General features: G+C 38.8%; 2 protein-coding genes across 2 annotated transcripts in view; one reads left to right on the top strand and one right to left on the bottom strand.

Moving 5' to 3' along the window:
• The window catches only part of LOC124594325 (serine-rich adhesin for platelets), a 111073-nt gene extending 106475 nt beyond the window's left edge, over positions 1 to 4598 (top strand). The window contains exon 7 of the mRNA XM_047132691.1: positions 2813 to 4598. Within this exon, the coding sequence (XP_046988647.1) occupies positions 2813 to 3034 (222 nt within the window). The 3' untranslated portion in view covers positions 3035 to 4598. The remainder of the gene's footprint in view (positions 1 to 2812) is intronic.
• Positions 4599 to 7996: 3398 nt separating this feature from the next.
• Positions 7997 to 21282, bottom strand: part of LOC124612826 (receptor-binding cancer antigen expressed on SiSo cells) — a 43784-nt gene continuing 30498 nt past the window's right edge. The window contains exon 4 of the mRNA XM_047141255.1: positions 7997 to 9269. Coding sequence (XP_046997211.1) covers positions 9084 to 9269 — 186 coding nt within the window. The 3' untranslated portion in view covers positions 7997 to 9083. The remainder of the gene's footprint in view (positions 9270 to 21282) is intronic.

The raw sequence follows: 21282 nt of genomic DNA, 5'->3' as shown, positions 1-21282 counted from the left end.
TACCCCATGTATTCTTCCACATTTGCTTCAATCTCATTGGATTTCGTTTCACATGGAGAAGTAGCCAAGCTACGTCCAGTACAGTCAAGTATGATCACATGTATAAGTTTTAAGCTGTATTACATGCACATAGACTGAGCGATAATGCGGGACAACAGCTTTAACAGCACATTTGACTTGAACGGAACTGGCCAGCCACCTGGTCCTACTAACCTGCAATGATATGAACAACTGCAGTTCAGATGTAAAATAAGATGACCACAGAAACAATACAACTTTGAAAGCCATTTAATTTTTCAAGAGAATGAAATAATATTCAGCAAAACTCCAGCACTACTACACGCTTCTTAGGTGATCAGACGGAAAGCATGCTCTATTTCTCACCTAACATAGTATTCTAATTACAGACAACAGTGATTAAAATTACTAAGTTTAACACAGGGTAATTTTTGCAAACAAACTGTGTGTGATACAAATGCATACTGCAACGATTGCACAGTACTGTTGAAAACTGAAGGCATGGAAGGTATTAATTACAGTCAGTCATCCGGTAATCTCTTAGCTCCTTCCTCATCCAAATCCGAGAAATGCATTTCAATGCTGGAACTGTCATCTGCTACGTTGACAGCAAGTCAATCGACAGAATCCACGAAGTCACTCAGGCACCGCATTTTCTCCTTTTTTTGACTTACCGTTCTATATCCCGCCAGCATTCAACAGTGACATGTGAAAAAGCTGCGTGCATTAGTTTCAGTTCATCTGGCAGCTTAACAGTTCTGTTATTTCTTGTGACAAATCCCTTAACTTCGCTCCAGCTCAGTTCTCTTTGGTTCATATTGTAATGTACTGTGGCAAATGTAAAAATGCATTTGTATGGTGTTATCAGAGCTGCGAAAATGATTGTTTTTCATATTTTTATGACACTTATGATGCTGGTTTGTGTAAGACTACATCTATTGTATAAGACAATGGACACAGTCCAAATAACGAGTATTTGGTTTTTCATTTTTATCCTAAAAACTAAATTGTTACGTTTTCTTAATTTAAGGAACTTTTATTAACATTCTTTCATAAAATATCAATACAGTAATTAAGAATTTATATTTGAAATGAAAACAGGATTTTCGTGCACAATATGTATTTGGAAACAAGAAGATGTGCATTATTCATAAAAAAAGATGTATCTAATACAGTCCCTCAGAAAACTTCAAAGCCTTTTTTTTTTTTGACACCATTAAGAACAACCTATTCCTCGGCACTTTTTATCTGTGTTCCATATGGGTGTTTCACTACAGAGCAGGAAGTAGCCTCAGCCATTTTCATATTGCGTATTAACAGAGTGACAACCGGAGCACAACAGTACAGAGACTGGCTGCACATTATTTTTAAATAAAAAATACAAAGCTAAAGCATGACTTAAAAAAACATTGATGGCTGTTAGTACATTAGAGTATCTTAAAGTCCTTCCAAGAGTCAACACCAGTGTACATGTGCTACGGCCTCTGATCAATCATCACATTTGTGTTTGTTTACATCAGGTTCATTCTTATGATGAATAGAAGCCACTTAGTATGGAAATATTTGCGTGGGGCTCTGTTTCCGATGGTGGGTGTTGAGTGCCTGATACAGGTTGATCTATAATAATCTTTCAGTGATCTTTTGTGCAAAGTAACAGTGGCTGAGAGAATACAGATAAAAGTTGGTCCCATAAAAATGTATAGATCCCCCCCTATGTTTACAATGGCTGAGGGCACTAATTCTTTGTTGGCATACATACGAACAAAATGTGTTGGCCATCTGCCTACAACTGATATGGTCTACCTCCTACCTTAAAGTTGCTTCAGATTTATAACCCAGAATATTATATGGTTGTGGTAAAACAGTTTGGATCTTCTTGCCTAAATAGATTTCTAACAGTGGAAAGTCCAGAATGGAATAACAATATTATTATAAAAAGGAGAGACTGTTACTCATCACATAGAGGAGACATTGAGTGACAGACAGGCACAATGAAAATACTGCCATATGTGTAAGGTTTCATGCAACAGTTCTTCCAAAGTAGAACACAACAGCAATGTCCAGATAATTCATGTCAATTAATAGTAGGCTAAGGGACATTTATTTTACTGTGTGGCTAATACTTCTATTCTTACCTGCTGAGATCCTTAAACAACAGTAATTTTATACATGATGAATCCAGTATTTCTATAATGACACTGATGCCAAGGGAAACAGAACAGCAACATAACGATTTTTAATCTGCAACATGAGCCTTTATCCAAAAATAAATTCAGTAAATTTATTGGGAAAGACATGGTTTGGATACCCATTTTGAGGTTTGTACTTGTGAAGAGGAATGAAATCACAATATGTCATCAGTATTGCACCTCATATTCAGTATATTTGTGGGGTATTTTAACAACATGTTTCACTGAAAACTTTAATGACTGTTACATCATTGTTCTCTTCTCAATAACAATTGAATGGTGCTGAAGAACATGCATCATTTTATTTACAGAAATTTTATTTTCTTCGAAACTTTCAAAGCAATCATTTGTTGAAACCTTGTTTTGAACTACTACTTATTCTCTGGTACTTCCATGGAACACATTATGTTGAATGTACAGGAGTATGTCAGTATGTATATGCACTCAATTTTTATAATTTATCAGAATACACATTACCTAAATATTTTTAAACTTTTTTTTCATTCCAGTGACTGTAAGAATAACATCCCTTTTATCAACACACCCTAGAGAAAATGTGTGTGGTCAGAAACCACTGCAGTAATAACATTACTGTTGTTTCACAGGTATTCCCTCAACGTGCCGCTGGTCGAGCAAGACGACTGGATTATGACGATACAGATGCTGAAGTTTTACAGCTACCTCTGGCACTGCGGCCACGGCAAGCACGTCGTCCTGCAGCTGCTGCACGTCTTTCCTTTAATAGGCCATTTTTCTATGCTGTGCGCCACAATCCAACTGGAATTATCCTACACATGGGCCGTTTCAACCCACGCCTGATTCACTGAAAACCTGTTAGTTGTATCGTGACTAACAGGGGAAAACTGTATATGGACAGTACCAACAACATTGACAATAATTAGGGATGTGATAACAGCTGCTGTTCGCTGCTCTATACGAGTGGATATTCCTGACGCAGTGTCCTTTTAACACGCTGACTGCCCCATGCATAGTGATGAATGTTTCACTGTCAGACCTCTGTGTCAAGCATGAGGTCCTGGTGTGGCTTCTGGTGGTCACACAGTATTGGATCTAAGGCTCTACTGTGGTCGCTGGAAGCCTCATGGCAGTCGTTAACACTCAAGTTTCTGTGCAGGAGGTGGATGACTGTAGTATGAATGCACTTTTTAATGAGATAAGAACATGTCTTATAATTTGTTATTAAATTCTGTTATCAAAGATCATGCTCTGCAGCTTTCCCCATGGTATCTTTTGATAATGGCAAAATGAAAGAATTTTGCGGTGAAATGTGATACATGAATTGCAATTAGTCCAGTTGCAGTGTTTAGTAAACATGTTAATAATGAGTTCTGCTGCAAACAAACACTTGTACTTATGTTTTGGAAGTTACTTTTGTCCTTGCAGGTTTCCGTTTTTCATGCTCGTGGATATAACTTTCAGTAGTTTCTTTTACTAATTCCTGTGCTGCACTAGCATGGATTAAGTGAAGAGCTTTACAGCACCACATGGCAAAATAAGTGAAATAACTCTAGAAATAAAAACAAACAACTTGCCTGTTGATAATATATTCTCATGTCTTCAATTTGCCTCACATTTAAAAACAGCAGGCTGCAGAGTACTGTACACCTAATTCTTTGTCAAGGTATTGAAGCAAGCTTCTAGATGACTGTGTTGACTCAAATGAAAATGTACATTTATTTTTGTTCATTTTTAATATTAAGAATGGAAGCTCTTGGCATTTCTCAAGGGACATATTACACAGCAATTTCAAATGAAACGTATTTTCCAAAATGTTCTCAGGTTTTATTCCACTGAAAATGTACTGTGATAATGTGGAACATTACAGTGCCATTAAAATACTCGAGATTATGCTGACAGACTTCCATGCAATATATTTAATGATTACACCCTGTGCATAGAGGTTCTAAAGCTCTATTCCCACTTTAAGGTGTATCTTGTGATATGTATGACCACTCTGATGCTTTATTTGTATTGTAACCCTTTACAAACATGTGACTTACAGAATCTATCACTCCATACTTCAAAATATGCTGGCACATTGTTCAGTTTGTCATGATCCATTCCTCCAACGCAAATGTTTTATAGGAGCTCATCAAATTGCATTTATGTAACATAGTCATTATTTTCATACAAGACATGCTGTACATTAAATAATGCTGCTTAATATCTATTTAAGGTTAAAGCATTATATACAGATAAATTATTTATTATATTTGTTGGAGACGTTTCAATCAATGTATGGAAAAACTTATGTAATACCTTCATGGATGAGCACTCGATGGTGCATTTTCCTAAGAGGTGTCATTTAAATACAAAAGAATAAAAATGACAATTTGTTATAACATTTTACAACAAACAATAATTTTTTTACAACCCATCATATTACCTATCAGTTCCTAAATATCCATTTCATTTTACCAGGAGAGCAGAAATAAACCCTTAAATATTTATGCCTGTTAGTAGATATGTTTCATCATCAAATGAAAGTAAAATTAGGGGCCTCCTAGATTAATCAGTAACACACAAGTTCCACAGACAGTAAACAAAATGCAAGTATCAATTACATGTAATGATGGGTGGGGACATCATTAAATGAAAAATATGGTCAAGTATACAGTAAAACGTGTCATATGAGAAGTGTGGAACAATGATCTTTCACAACAAATAATTCTCCCCTTTATAGATCTTCATTATCAACCTGTGTTCCACCAGAGAAAGTGATTTATAACACTTAATTGACAACAATCCCGCACGAATTTGTTCGGATTTGATTGGTTGTACGAAATTGGTCACAACTTACTGTTCCTGCCAATTTCACTCTCTATATGCTATTCACTTAACAAATGCAGTTTAGATAATTGGAGATTACAGTCTAATTAGAAACTGTATTCTATGAAAGATAACCTTTGGAGAGGATAATCTTGTGAAGAAACAACTGTTAACTAGCACAGATTTAAGGATAATAGCATGGAAACAACACAACCTAGATGAAGCTGTAATGGAGTGCGATAAGGAGCACAAAAAAATGAATGAGAAAGTCCTATATATAAACAGGCTTTCATTTTGTCAATATTACACACACACACACACACACACACACACACACACACACACACACGCGTTCTTCTAAAGAATGAACTCTTCAGAACATGCTGTTACATACTAAATTTTAACACTTCTTTCCACGAACTTATAAATCCCAAAAATTACTGTTGCATTCCCAACAAGTATGGCATTAAAGGTAAAGTACCAACCCTCTTTTACAAAGTAACAGTCAGGAGAAACAGTTGATGTAAGCTGTCACTGTTCCAATTCTTATCTTACAAATTGTTGTCCATTTAACATTATGCTAATATTTACAATTTTTTGAAGAGGATAGGGTAAAAACCAGATGACAGGAGGAGGAAGGGAGGGAAGGAAGGAAGGAAGGAAGAAGGGGGGGATGGAGATGGAGCCCAAATACATTATGTGCCTAGGGTGCCAAAATAATTACAGCCAGTCTTGGTTTCCGTGTCAGTGACTAGAATATTTTCCTTATAGTAAAATTAGCAGCTTTCTGTTTCTGCACAAAACTCTGTAAGTATTCTTCCCTGAAATATTTTAATCTTTTAGAAGAACAAGTAATGACCGAACTCTATATTACCCCAATGCATCTGAAGTAAAAGAGCAACTGTGATCACATTTTACTGTAAGAGTTTGAAAAAAAAAAAAAAAAAAAAAAAAGGGAATCCGTGGAAGGAATACAACATTCTTTTCATGGAAGACTATTGAGAAAATTCAGAGAAATGGCATTTGAAGCTGATTCCAGAACAACTCTGCTGCCACAAACATATATTTCGTGTAAGGACCATGAAGATAGGAGAAATAAGGGCTTGTACGGAGTTTCTTTATCGTGATATTGAGTAGAAATGTAAAATTTGCTCGGGCACTATAATTTCTATTATTCATTTGCTCATCATGTTATTTCTTCACTGTCGTCAATATCTATTGGGTGGACTTCATTTCTCAAAGTGCTGCAGTATTGTTGGAAGTTAAGAGTACAAGCCAACATCCAAATCTTCAAAATAAATACGATGCTTCTCAGAACAATGTGTTGTATACTGTACTCTCATTTACAATTATTATGCATAAGGAAGTTTGCTCATTATTCAAATCATCACAGATACATTATGATCCGTCTTAGTTAACAGGTACCAAATGAATATATAGACAACAGTTTTTCCCTTGTCATTGTGACATCATTGGGATGGTCATGGCCATTCTTCTTCCATGGCTCACATATCACCAAGGTAGGGCCCGACGACAAACTGTCCAACCAGCAGGTACTGGTGAATATAGTAAGATTTCTATTGGTATCACGGCTTGCACATATGCTGTGTCCATCCACTCCTGAATATATTAACATATATAAAACACACATTCAAACAACAGGCTATACTAATTCATTACTTAAATAAGTTTTTATGGCAGAAATCATCACCAATTGATTTGGTAAGTGACTGAGCAACACATCACTGCACCATATAGTCACAGATAGACACAACAAAAAGAGACTATCACAAATAAGCTTTTGGCCAGCAAGGCCTTCTTCATTGAGAACACAACACAACACACACACACACACACACACACACACACACACACACCACACAAACTGCAGTCTCTGGCAAAGGCCATCAGTTGCCAGAGACTGCCGTCGTGCTTCATATGTGTGTGTGTGTGTGTGTGTGTGTGTGTGTGTGTGTGTGTGGGGGGGGGGGGGGGGGGGGGGGGAGTCTATTTTCGGTGAAGACCTTGCTGGCCGAAAGCTTAGTTGCGACATTTTTCTCTGTCTGTCTATATTTGCGACTCAGCATCTCAACTATATGGTATGTAGAAACTTCTCTTTATAATATTGGGTTATCCATTGTTTGACATCAATTTATCAAAGTAATGCACGTCATTACAGCTGATGAATGGCAAAAACAGTCCCATAACGTTCAAATACAATGCTGGTAGTGTCCTGCTTGACACAGTCACATTGATTAAATATCTAGGTTTAATGTAGCAAAGCAAGAATGAGCACATACATGGGGCAGCAAAGAAGGTGAATGGTTGACTTTGGTTTATTAGGAGAATTTTATTTGAAGTACAGCTCACTGATAAAGTAGACAACATACAAAACATCAGTGCATTGCATTATTGAGTACTGCTCAAGTGTTTGGGACCCACACCAGGCCATATGAAAGGAGAACACTGAAGTAATGCAGAGCAAAGCTGCTAGGTTTGTTAACAGTAGGTTCAATCAACATGTTATTATTACACAGATGCATTATGAAAAATCGGAAACCCTGGATGGAAGGCCCTGTTTTCGTGAAAAACTACTGAGAAAATTTGAAGCTGACTGCAGAACAATTCTACTGTCACCAACATATGTATTGTGTAAGGACCACGAATACAACATAAGAGAAAATATAGCTCCTGTGGAGATGTACAGTGTGTCGTTCCTCCCTCACTCTTTTTGCAAGTGGAACAAGAAAGGAAATAACTAACATTGGTACAAGGTATCCTCCGCTATGTGTAATAGTCGCTTGCAGTGTATGCATGTAGATGTAGAAAATCATTAACCAGACAGAGTTGTGATGGAATGTGCTATATGAATAAATTATGTGCAATTACGCTGTTTTTTATGTTGTGTCTGCAAGTATTAAGCAGGAATTATGGACTTCAAGTATTGTACTCGAAATATTAGCAAAATGCGGGAAGAAAGGAATAACGGAGCAACTGTATCAAGTTACATGCCAAATATTTATTTACATATATGCATTTTCTTTACACCTCTGTCTTCTGACCAAATGTTTTTTGCAAGACACAATTAATTTATGTTCATCATAGTAGCTCACTAATCAAGTGAAGGTCTTCTAAACTACAGCACATTATTTACTTTCTAGACTCTCATGCCCTCCAAGTCACGTGAAATGTTGTATTTCACTCCTATTGTGAGTTTGTTAATATTTATTAAGATTTATTTCTGTACCTTTTGTCAACTGCTTCAATTTCTCTCTTCCTTTCATTTCTTAATTGTAGCTACTGGAGAAGAAAACTAATGCCATCCAGTACTTGAAATGTTGTTACTTCATCATCAAAAAAATAACTTTACAGCTTTAAAATAAGCTCAAATAAAGTATGTTGTCTTATTAGCTGTAACTGTTTCCAATGCTCTCTGAAAGGCATAGGGATTTTCTTCATGACAGATCATTATTAACAATTGTAACTTTAATCAAAAATCAGTACCTATCAACAACCTCTTACAAAACAGCTGTTACACATGAAAATGCAGGAGATATCACATTTTTAGCAGTAAAATGCTTCTACATTGTAAATAAAAATTATGTGAACAGAGACCAAGAAACTTGACAAGATATTGCCCCTTTTAACAATAAACCACAAATAATATTTGTAAAACAGCACACAATAATCTAACAACCTTAGTTACAATCAAACAAGAATGTGACCAGTGCCATATTATTTTACATTCTTTTTGAGACAGTCATTATGCAGTTAACTGTGCGTGCACACATACTCATGAATGCACAATCACCCACATGTACACACACACCTATGCACATACACACCCCTTACATTACAAATACAAATCACGTTTGTAATTCAGACCTTCCATAAATCAACAATACTGCACTTGTGAATGGAATGATATTTTCCATGATTGTCAAAGCAGAATCAAAGAAATAGAGCTGCAAGTGAGCTGTTCTTTGCAGTCCCAGAGAAATAGCAGAAATGAAATTTGCTTGGCATGATCTGAAGAAAAATTGACATGCCCAAATGCCAAATATATTTGTGCGAGTACCAATACTGTCAGCTAGCAATGCGCAGACCAAGGCCGGTAACCCGTTGCTGCTGTTGCTTTTTCTGTTGTAATTCCAAAGCACGCTGCTGGCGCTCTTGGCGCCTTTTTTCACGAAGTGCATCAGCTGTGTCCCATCCACCTTTACTCTGATCCTCCCAACCAGAGCCTTCTTCCCATGTCTCTAGCTCTGCTGTCTGCAACAAAATATACAGATTTCGTTTTATATTGCTATAATTTCACATATTTAGGAAAGGTATTTACAGGAAGCTCAGTTAATACTGCTCAACAATTATTAGTATGGAAACAATTAATTATGTCTCCCTCTCTCTTATACTTTCCAAGGACAGCAATTTCGTATGTGATGCTCTGCTTATTTCTTTAAAAGAAGAGGGGGGGGGGGGGGGAGGAGGTAAAGAGAGAGAATGAAGCATACAGAATCTTAGTCATGAGTTCCCGATATCAAGATTAACAAAATGTCACGAAAGTACCAGTAGCCCCCAACATGTATGATGACATGATGAACCAAATTCAGAAACACTAAGAACCTCTGGCCATTTGTGGATAGCTAAACTGCTAAATTACAGAGTAATCTTCTCATAAATAATAAATTTATGCTAAATTACACTGTCAGTGCCTACAACTGATAATGGCAAACGATCTGAAATTATTTCTCTTGTTTATGTTTGCACTCTGTGATGACAAGTTAAAACTGGGACTTGAAATAAGACAGGCAATATGCCTTCAGTGCTCAGAGACTCTCACAGATGAGCCCACAGCCTCCATACAGAATACAGGGGGAACCAATGGTAAATTGAAGCTTTGAATTATTTCATGAAGTGCATTAGGATGGACTACATGAACAGATTGTCTGCAAAAAAGAGGCATTAAGTGGGAGACCAGTCTAGAACACAATCTACATCTACATCTACATCTACATCCATACTCCGCAAGCCACCTGACGGTGTGTGGCGGAGGATACCTTGAGTACCTCTATCGGTTCTCCCTTCTATTCCAGTCTCGTATTGTTCGTGGAAAGAAGGATTGTCGGTATGCCTCTGTGTGGGCTCTAATCTCTCTGATTTTATCCTCATGGTCTCTTCGCGAGATATACGTATGCGTTAGATGAGTATGTGCCAAGCAAGATCGTAAGAGATGGAAAAGAGCCACCGTGGAACAACAACCGAGTTAGAAAACTGCTGCGGAAGCAAAGGGAACTTCACAGCAAACATAAACATAGCCAAAGCCTAGCAAACAAACAAAAATTACGCGAAGCGAAATGTAGTGTGAGGAGGGCTATGCGAGAGGTGTTCAATGAATTCGAAAGTAAAGTTCTATGTACTGACTTGGCAGAAAATCGTAAGAAATTTTGGTCTTATGTCAAAGCGGTAGGTGGGTCAAAACAAAATGTCCAGACACTCTGTGACCAAAATGGTACTGAAACAGAGGATGACAGACTAAAGGCCGAAATACTAAATGTCTTTTTCCAAAGTTGTTTCACAGAGGAAGATTGCACTGTAGTTCCTTCTCTAGATTGTCACACAGATGACAAAATGGTAGATATCGAAATAGACGACAGAGGGATAGAGAAACAATTAAAATCGCTCAAAAGAGGAAAGGCCTCTGGACCTGATGGGATACCAGTTCAATTTTACACAGAGTACGCGAAGGAACTTGCTCCCCTTCTTGCAGCGGTGTACCGTAGGTCTCTAGAAGAGCATAGCATTCCAAAGGATTGGAAAAGGGCACAGGTCATCCCGTTTTCAAGAAGGGACGTCGAGCAGATGTGCAGAACTATAGACCTATATCTCTAATGTCGATCAGTTGTAGAATTTTGGAACACGTATTGTGTTCGAGTATAATGACTTTTCTGGAGACAAGAAATCTACTCTGTAGGAATCAGCATGGGTTTCGAAAAAGACGGTCATGTGAAACCCAGCTCGCGCTATTCGTCCACGAGACTCAGAGGGCCATAGACACGGGTTCACAGGTAGATGCCGTGTTTCTTGACTTCTGCAAGGCGTTCGATACAGTTCCCCACAGTCGTTTAATGAACAAAGTAAGAGCATATGGACTATCAGACCAATTGTGTGATTGGATTGAGGAGTTCCTAGATAACAGGACGCAGCATGTCATTCTCAATGGAGAGAAGTCTTCTGAAGTAAGAGTGATTTCAGGTGTGCCGCAGGGGAGTGTCATAGGACCGTTGCTACTCACAATATACATAAATGACCTTGTAGATGACATCGGAAGTTCACTGAGGCTTTTTGCGGATGATGCTGTGGTGTATCGAGAGGTTGTAACAATGGAAAATTGCACTGAAATGCAGGAGGATCTGCAGCGAATTGATGCATGGTGCAGGGAATGGCAATTGAATCTCAATGTAGACAAGTGTAATGTGCTGCGAATACACAGAAAGAAAGATCCCTTATCATTTAGCTACAATATAGCAGGTCAGCAACTGGAAGCAGTTAATACCATAAATTATCTGGGAGTACGCATTAGGAGTGATTTAAAATGGAATGATCATATAATGTTGATCGTCGGTAAAGCAGATGCCAGACTGAGATTCATTGGAAGAATCCTAAGGAAATGCAATCCGAAAACAAAGGAAATAGGTTACAGTACGCTTGTTCGCCCACTGCTTGAATACTGCTCAGCAGTGTGGGATCCGTACCAGATAGGGTTGATAGAAGATATAGAGAAGATCCAACGGAGAGCAGCGCGCTTCGTTATAGGTTCATTTAGTAATCGCGAAAGCGTTACGGAGATGATAGATAAACTCCAGTGGAAGACTCTGCAGGAGAGACGCTCAGTAGCTCGGTACGGGCTTTTGTCAATGATAACAATGATAACTTGCAACAAATAATTATAGCAGGTAGTCACTATTACAACCAAAAAGTACTACACATCATCAAACTGTTGATATGACAGTATGGCATCGCAGAATTTACATCAAGTGTGCCTCAGTTCTCATTATGTGTGCTACAATGCGTTCATGAACACTCCACATAAAACATTTTCCAAAACGAATTCCAAAAAATCCTGATGAATGTATGACAAGCACTACTGGATACTGAACACTTCGGTGAAAAAAAAATCAGAAGTCTGTAGGCATCCACATCCAGTGTCAAGTTAAATAAAATCCTTTTAATTATAGGGCAGTGTTATTTTGCAAGTGTAAAAACAACTATAAAACAGAATCTAATACTTTGACAGTATCTGCAGGAGTTCTCTTCAGGGCAATGAAACAGCTAGGTTTTGAAGGCAGTCATGTCTTTACTACCCATCCTATAAGATTATAATGTGACAACATATGCCATTACTTTGGATCACCAGAGGAACTTCCAAACCCAACTTCATTTTGATGGGTGGCATCACTAGAATCGTTTTTGTGCCAATGATAATTAGAAGGTTCTATCCGTATTTTATGCATACATTTTTTTGTGATTTATGATCCTTGTATGTTTTATTTTCCATGTTGGAATGTTTAGTGGATTACACTGTAGACTCTTCTGGTGTTCTGAGTGATTTTGTCTTGTGCTATAGAGCACTGATGGGAACATGGGAGATTAATGGGCTAGTAGCTCACTTTAAGGATATACCAGTGGGTATGTGTAGAGGACAGTATAGGATTCAGGGAATCATTGCTAATGGATGTATTATGTTTTGACTATTTTTCTTAGTTATTTGTCTTTTTAATATAGGAAGTTGGAGAATTGATCATTTTGTTTGGTTTCATTTGGCAGTGTACTTCAAATGGTGGGTGTGTTTGGTTGCAATTAATTGTATAAGATGAGCATATGGTGGCATTCTATCTTTAGTATAGAAGCAAGGAACAGGAAACAGTTTTACACAAAAGCCATACAGAACTGATACAGTTATTCTGAGAAGAAGTGGGGAGGGGGGTATGGGGGGGGGGGGGGGGGCAGGGCAGTAACAGAACAATACAATGGACAAAGGACATACTGGCACTAACTTTATTTTCAAAGAGCAGTGGTACATTGCATATACTCCATGTACAAACCCCAAATGGTTATTATAAGTTGCTATGAGCAAGATCAACCTTGGGGTGTCATACAGTTAGAGCAGCATGGCAGCAGTTTGCTAATTAAAGATACAACTTGGGACACTTTTGGACCACTTTTAATCTTCTGGCTACTGTAACCAAAACAAACTTAGTGAATATGATGCAGCCTTTGTAGTACTGGCCAGATAGATCATTGAATGTACTCCCGCCTAACCTAACTCAAAGGAACGAAGGAGTCCGCCCTTTTTCACTCACTGGGTGAGCTACTAGCAACTCAAAAAGCATGCGTTACTGCAGATCAAACGCTCCAGCACATGCAGCAGTGTCATAGTTATTGGCACCACAGAGCAGCGATGATAAAATGTTTCAGTTTTGAGAACCACTGTAGTCTTGAGTCTTCTTTGTGCAGCCTGTATATACTTAAAACGAAAAACCACCTACCCACTTGAGCTTACTTAACCCTAGTTATCTGATGACCGGGTCAACCTTAGGATGTAAGAATTAGTAGTAAACAGCCAATATAGTGGTGGACTGAGCTCACATAAATAGTGCCCATCTGAGACAAGTCATATCAGTCACCGCCATGAGAAAGCTATGAACTGCTGTTGTCTGTCACCCTGTGCACACACAGCATTGCTGGCAGCAATGAAGCTGCTGTCTGCTCTGCGGTTGACTGTTTGGCCCTGCACTCCACGGCACATCCACCAGTCCGACAGCTGCTCTGCTACCATGACCGACTTTCTGGAGTCGTTCATAGCAGAGCACTGACTGACTACTTGGGAGGTGATGCAGCACTATACTGCTGTAGTGCTGACCACATTACCCCACCACATGCTGGGCAAGGCAAACACAGCACACGGGGCATGGTAAAAGGTCACTTGCTGATCTAAGCACGCTTCACCAACCATGGGCAGCCTGCATCTTGAGGGCACTGGCTGCCGCCTAGCACCACCTCGACTTCATATTCTGGCACGATATAAACAAATAACTGACACTGCTGTTTTATGACTGGATTTCAGATGTCTTCCTGGTACCTACTGAACACAGTGCTGCAGCCACTTTCAGAGTGGACAGCTGACAGCCTTCCTCATCATTAATGGGCCAGCTCCACCACCCACTGTATAGGTCATTCACCCCCAACCTCTACTCTCTTCAACAGCAGCAAAAACCTGCATGGATTATAAACACAACCAAATTGGTTCAGTTTCGCCTCACTAAAAGTGCATGCACTGCTAAAGGTATGATACAAATGGGGTGGCCGAGATGACTTAAGCCATGTGACTGTCTCCTGGGATCACTTTAATCCAACAGAATGGAACTGTTTTCAGTGGTGCATCTGCAGCCATATAACTGCAGTGACTCCAAGGATACAGACAGAGCTCTATAGTTCCACTGTTCTCCTAAGCAGTTCAGCCAAACCAGTGTTTGTGCTTAGAAGTGTTGTCATTGCACTTCTTATCTGGCAGTTTTGCAGTTCAAAAATGAATGATTAGTTTTAAGAACCAAAGATACTAATGTCACGGTTAATGTACGGATGGAACCTGGAAGATGGCTGAAACTATCATGTGATTAGAATACTTTATATATTATGGTAATTTATGCACAATTTATTGATATATCAAGAAAAACACCACTCACTTTCATTCCTGTTGTCAACCTGCTCTGATGTGGCTATTTGTTTCATCTGCCATGACACTGTGACAGTGCTACTACCATAATAAATGGTGAAGCCTCTTGTTACAGAAAAGCTGCCTCAAAAAATATCTCTAACCACTAATGGCGCCAAATTTTCAGTTTCTAGTTGTTCTGAGGCGAAAAATTACAAAAAATATGTATTTGTGTCTGGAAGAGCAGTGAAGTGGAAGTTACTTTACTAGTGGTTTGTATCCAACATAAGAATGTGGTTCTCAATTATTATTCAGAGGCTTGCCTCACAATCAGCTGGAACTGCTGAATCAGGTTTCACTTTCAATTTTTCCTTTCTATCCCTGTGAAGTTTTGTTATATGTGAGGACTTTCCCATTTTTATTTCTGGTATGGAAGTTGATCTTCTCTATGACCTACAGCTTAGGGCTCTTTCAGCCACAGCCTGCTAAACCAGGGCAGGGAGTTTATGTTTGAGGTAGTGTCATCATTATAGAAAATGTAGACTTTGTCAGTATATTTCCAACAATCGATAACATATTGTAAGGGTAATAACACCTTGATGAGCCACACAGTCTTGCACTTTATAGTCTTGAACAATGGACATGCTGGCAAACAAGGAGTGTGGTATTCTAGGTAACTGACACATTCAGATGATTACTCACAAGATAGGTTCTCATACAATGCTCAGCACATGCCCTGCAGGCAGGGACACTAGTATAGTGGGAGGACATATATCTAAACGGTTGGCATCTAAAGCATCTCATAGATGGTGGAAAATAGGGATGGATATCAGGCCTACTCAGTTATAACATTTCTTTCAAAGGCTAGGATAAATGCCCCAGTATCCACTCTATTACTCTTAAGTTCTCTGTGAACAAGGCAAACAAAATGTAATCTGCACTGCTGGAGTTTAGCATGTAGTTATTTATCTTTCTGTAATGTTAGATCGTGATGAAAGATAAGACCCTGAATGCTACTGAGGTTTTTATGAAAAGTGATCGTGATTGGTATATTTGCAAGACTGTCATAGTCATTGGTATATTTGCAAGACTGTCATAGTCGTTAGTGTCTATGACTAGTTAGCATGCAAAGTTTTGAGCAACAGAGACCCATTCCTCATTTCTCTGTTGGAGCAAATTCTCCGAACTTATCCTCGACATTTTTGATGAAAAACAGTGGCTTCATTGTCACAAAAGATTCTCCATTGGTAGATACCAAGAACCGGGCAAACTGTCTGGCCCTCATCCCATGGAGTGATCAGAGGGGGGAGTGTTGGAAATTCTTTGAATTTTAATTCCCTTTTATTTTGGATGATATGTTTGTATTGGCACAAGCACCAGTACATGGACAAGTTTGATCCATTTCATTGCACATCGTCAGCCATGAGGCCTCTCCTTCCAATCGGAGGCTCTCCCCACGGGCACCACTGCCATGGCGAAGGCTATCTGGAACAGTAGCTGTAGCCCACCAGAGTCACATATTGGACAGGCAACACCTATCCCTCGGCACAGACAAGTAGCCTACAGCTCAAGTATCAGTAGTGCAATGCCCGCATTGTCAAAGGGTATGACTGTGAGGGTACCCCCACCCCCTCCCTCTCACCAAGTCAGACTGGTTACCATCTATATATCAGATACAAACATAAATCTATTTGAATAAAAGGTGCCCGAGATCTTCGCACACATTGGATAGGTTAAGCGCCATGTAATATGTCTTTTACCTAATGACCAGCACTTCTGGAAAATTTCAAGTGGAGTACAAATCCTACAATCGGACATTAACAGGGAACTAATTACATATGGTGTCCAACAGGGTTTCACCAAGGGCAGCTTACTTTCTCTTGTGTACATTGTATATACTAATTAACTTTCATCAGTAACATCACCTTAGACTTTCTGCAGCTGATTCAGGGGCAATCAAAAAGTTTCCATTTGAAGGCCATACAGTCCAGAATTGGCAGGCAAAATTGCTGTGAGCACTGAGGGAATTATTTCACCAACCCAGCAAGCTGAAGATACCCGTCTGCTCAAACACAGTAACCCACTGTGTTAAAAAGTCCATAACTGCCTGCTGCACATCTTCATCTGGTAGGAATCATCAACTCTTCAAGGTCTTTTTTATTGGACCAAAGGCATGATAATTGCACAGGGCTGAGATCAGAGCTATAGGACGGGTGTTCAAGTGTCCCCCATTTGAGTTGGTGTAATTTCGATATTACAACATCTGCAATAAGAGGAAGTATGTTACCGTGAAGCAGCAGCAGCAGCAGCAGCAGCAGCAGCAGCAGCCTTTGTCAGAACTTGGCACACCAGTCCAAAATGGTGGTTTTTAATGGACATGAGGCCCCATACAAATTCTTCATTCTCTGAAGTATCTCTACTGGTGTTCAACCTTCATCATTAAAGAAGAGAATAAGAGCACACTGGACCTGTTTGGAGTCATCCATCAATAACATCGCCATAGTTCACATTTCCAGATTCACAGCATGTACATCAGAAAGATGTAAATGCTGCACTAAATCCCTTGCCTATCTACCTGCATCAGAGTCATGCTATGTTGCATATACACTGCAGCAATGCCCTAAAAGGGAAACTTTTTGATCATCGCTTCTATAATGAAGTACCTGAAAAAAGCTGCACAAATATCCTATCAGACCTTGATAAGATTTCAAAGTGCTGTAAGGTTGGCAACTTGTTTTAAATATTCAGATATACGAAATTGTGCACTTCACAAAATGGAAAAACATACTATCCTGTAAGTATAATATCAATGACTCACTATTGGAATTGGTGAACTCGTACAAATACCTGGATGTAACACTTTGTAGGGATAGGAAATGGAAAGATTACATAGGCTCAGGCATGGGTAAAGCGGGTGATAGACTTCGGTTTATTGGTAGAATACTGATGAAATGCAGTCAGTCTATAAAGGAGATTGCTTACAAACAACTTGTGCGACACATCCCAGAATATTAGTTAAGTGTGGGGACCCCTACCAAAGATGACAAACAGGAGATATTGAACATTACAAGAGGAGGGCAGCACAAGTGGTCACAGGTTTGTTTGACCCACACGAGTGTGTCACACAGATGTTGAATGAATTGAACTGGCAGACTCTTTAAGATCTACTGAAACTACACCGAGTCTACTAAAGTTTCAACAACCAGCTTTAAATGACTACTCTAGGAATATACTACAAATCCTACATATCACTCTCACAGGGATCGTGTGGGCAAGATTAGATTAAATTACAATGAAAGAAACACCCTTAGCTGTTTACAGGTGTTGACATACGTCAACGGGGACAGATGAAAATGTGTGCCCCGACTGGGACTCAGACCCGGGATCTCCTGCTTACATGGCAGACGCTCTATCCATCTGAGCCACCGAGGACACAGAGCACAGGGCGACTGCAGGGATTTATCTTTGGCACGCCTCCCGCGAAACCCACATTCTCAATGTATATATAAGATTAGATTAATTGCAACACTCAAAGAGGCATTTACTGTATTTACTCGAATCTAAGCCGCACTTTTTTTCCGGTTTTTGTAATCCAAAAAACCACCTGCGGCTTAGAATCGAGTGCAAAGCCAGCAGAAATTCTGAAAAAAGTTGGTGGGTGCCGCCACAACTTACTTCTGCCGTCGAATATATGTAGCGCTACACAGGCATGTTTTGTAGGCACAAAGATAAATACTGGCACCAAAACGTCTGCGTCAGTAAATAAATTTTAAAAAAAGGTGGAAGACGAGCTATTTTCAATGTACTACGAAAATCCGACTGGCAAGACTGTTTGGGATGTTTGTCAATATGGCCAACTCTACTTACTGATTTTTTTCCTATCTGTGAGAAGAGATGGTTGCTATAATAGGAACTTTTATAAATTGTGAATCACATGCAGTATTCTCGTCACCATAAGAATAATACGCATATAAACATTTTGCCATGTATTGTTTCATGTTTGCTGCTATCTCACTTAAATCCGGTCTGCCTAATAAACTACGAAACTAGAGTGAGACAACAGCAAACGCGGAAGAATATAAATATCATGTCATGTTTATATTCGCATTATTCTTATGCTTAATAGTGATACAGTCAGAAATGAAGCACGGCAATTGACTAGATTTTTAAATCTAAGATGACTAATTTCTGTGTAGAATGTAATGTACTAAAGAGGCGCCTGCGAAGATTTTCAAACGGAGAAAAATTTTCGCTAAACTCTCGTTCTGAACATCTTCTATCATACGCAGTCTATTTTTTGGTTCTTGTTGATCATTATCAAAGAAAGCAGCAGTGTGAGTAACAACAAATAGCAGTTTCTTGCCATTGTTTCGCTAATGAGACGATTCCTATTTTTTAAAAAAAGTGGCGGTAGCGCGCACAAAAGCAAGCCATGCCGCGAGCGGCGACAGGCCGTAAACACGCACTATCAGAATGCGACAGACAATGCATGACACAGTACAGTAACGCATTTTCAGCTTAGAGTGACGTAAACACATTTAACAAAGAAAACTGCGCTTATCAGATCAAAGAAAAATAAGCTATCAATTCAAACCAGAAGAAGCACGTGGAAAAGGAAGGGTACCCGTATAAATACGGACGGAGCGCCTGATGCATAGCAATAGCTACCTGGTAAAGCTTAACTGCTAACTTACGATTTGAACCAAACTACTGTAGCTGTATCGTCATTCATTCAACCTAAATTGTGTCTCATATTACAGTGGACCAACTTTGTTTCGATTTGGAGATGCGGCATATAATTTTTCTCTCCCCTGGAATTTCGAGTCTCAAATTTCAGGTGCGGCTTAGATTCGGGAAAATATTTTTTCCTTGATTTCGAGTCTCATTTCTCAGGTGCGGCTTAGATTTGAGTGCGGCTTAGATTCGAGTAAATACGGTAACCATTATTCTTCTCATGCTCCATATGTCGAATGGGAAAAAATCCTAAGAACTAGTACAATGGGTCGTAACCTCTGCTATGCACTTCACAGTGGTTTGCAGAGTATAGATGTAGATGTAGCTGTTAAGTTTGATTTGTTTGCCGGTAATATCAACATTGTGACAAACAGTAATCAAGCACATTTTCATGTACATTGATAAATTATTAATAATCGATTCTTTGTCACTGAACTGTCTAAAATACAAGATGTGAAAGATTATCAACAACCTGTACAGAAACCAAATTGTATTTACATCATTTGTATGTAGGGTACGAGAGAGATTCTGATGATGTTGACTGGAATACAGAATTTGGAAACTACACAGGTAGCAGGGACAATGTACAGCGAGTGAAAGGTTATCACACAGAAACCATACTGCAGTTGTAATGGGGAGCTGTTTTTAGTAAGAGAGTGAGATAGCCCTGACATTATTCAAACTGTAAATTGAGCAAGCAGTAAAGGAAACCAAGGAGAAGTGCAAAAAAACAATTAAAATTCAGGTAGAAGAATTTAGAACATTGCAGTTTTCCAGTGACATTGTCATTCTGTCAGAAATGGCAATGGACTTGGAAGATCAGTTGAATGGAATGGTTAGTGGCTTAGAAAGAAGTTATAATACGAATATCAACAACAGTGAACAAGAGCAATGGAATGTGGTAAAATTAAATCAGGCAATACTAAGGGAATTTCAGTATAAAATATGACACTAAAAGTAGTGGAAGCGAAATAACTGCTGATGACCAATGTAAAGAGAAAATGTAAAATGAAGGGACAGACGGAGGAAAGTGCTAACACTCAATTTAGTGAAAATAAATCTGACCACACTATATGCCATGGTTTCCACAAAAGTATGTGCTGGCAGTAAGTAGTTCCAACAGCTAGAAAGCATTTGTCATCTACATACATTGTTTTGTCTTGCAATATTTGTGTTCTTATCTTGGAAGAAAATAGTGGCATGCTGCAGTGAAGTCTTATAATCAAGTAAAGAGACTTATGTCTGGCATGGCTGTTACAGACAACAGTGCTCCAATTTTTAATGACAATGATGCAAATCCTGATTACACTCCAGGGTACACATGAGATGTTGGAAATACCATAAGTATGGCTTAGCATCATATTGTCACCAGACCAACATCAAAAGGTATTAGACATAGTATTTGTTAAAATTTGGAGTAGTATTTAATGTCAACAGTATAAAAAATAAATGTAATATGTATCAATGTACGCCTGTAATGTCGTTACAGTCACTGGTACATTTTACGCTGTAACACTAGGTAAACCTATAATTAATGTGTTTGAAGGTTAGCACTGTTTTGGCCCTAACACCAAACACTGTAGGTTAGCACTGTTTTTATCATGTCTTATTCCTCTGCAAACATTTATGTATATCTGCTACTCATCATATAGTGGAGGTGCTGTGTCACAGATAGGCACAACAAAAAGACTGTCAGAAAGTGAGCTTACGGCCACCAAAGCCTTCGAGCCTTCGTCAGAAACATTCTATACTGGATTTTCCATTGTTTGATTTTTGCATATTTATTTTTAGGGAGAAGCACACCATTGAAACTGTAGTCAGTAGTAGGAAGCACAGAAA

This window comes from Schistocerca americana, chromosome 1 (genome assembly GCF_021461395.2).
Source record: "Schistocerca americana isolate TAMUIC-IGC-003095 chromosome 1, iqSchAmer2.1, whole genome shotgun sequence".
NCBI classification, from domain to species: Eukaryota; Metazoa; Arthropoda; class Insecta; order Orthoptera; family Acrididae; genus Schistocerca; species Schistocerca americana.
The sequence above is the reverse complement of the archived record's forward strand: the minus strand, read 5'-3'. Positions and strand labels throughout refer to the sequence as shown.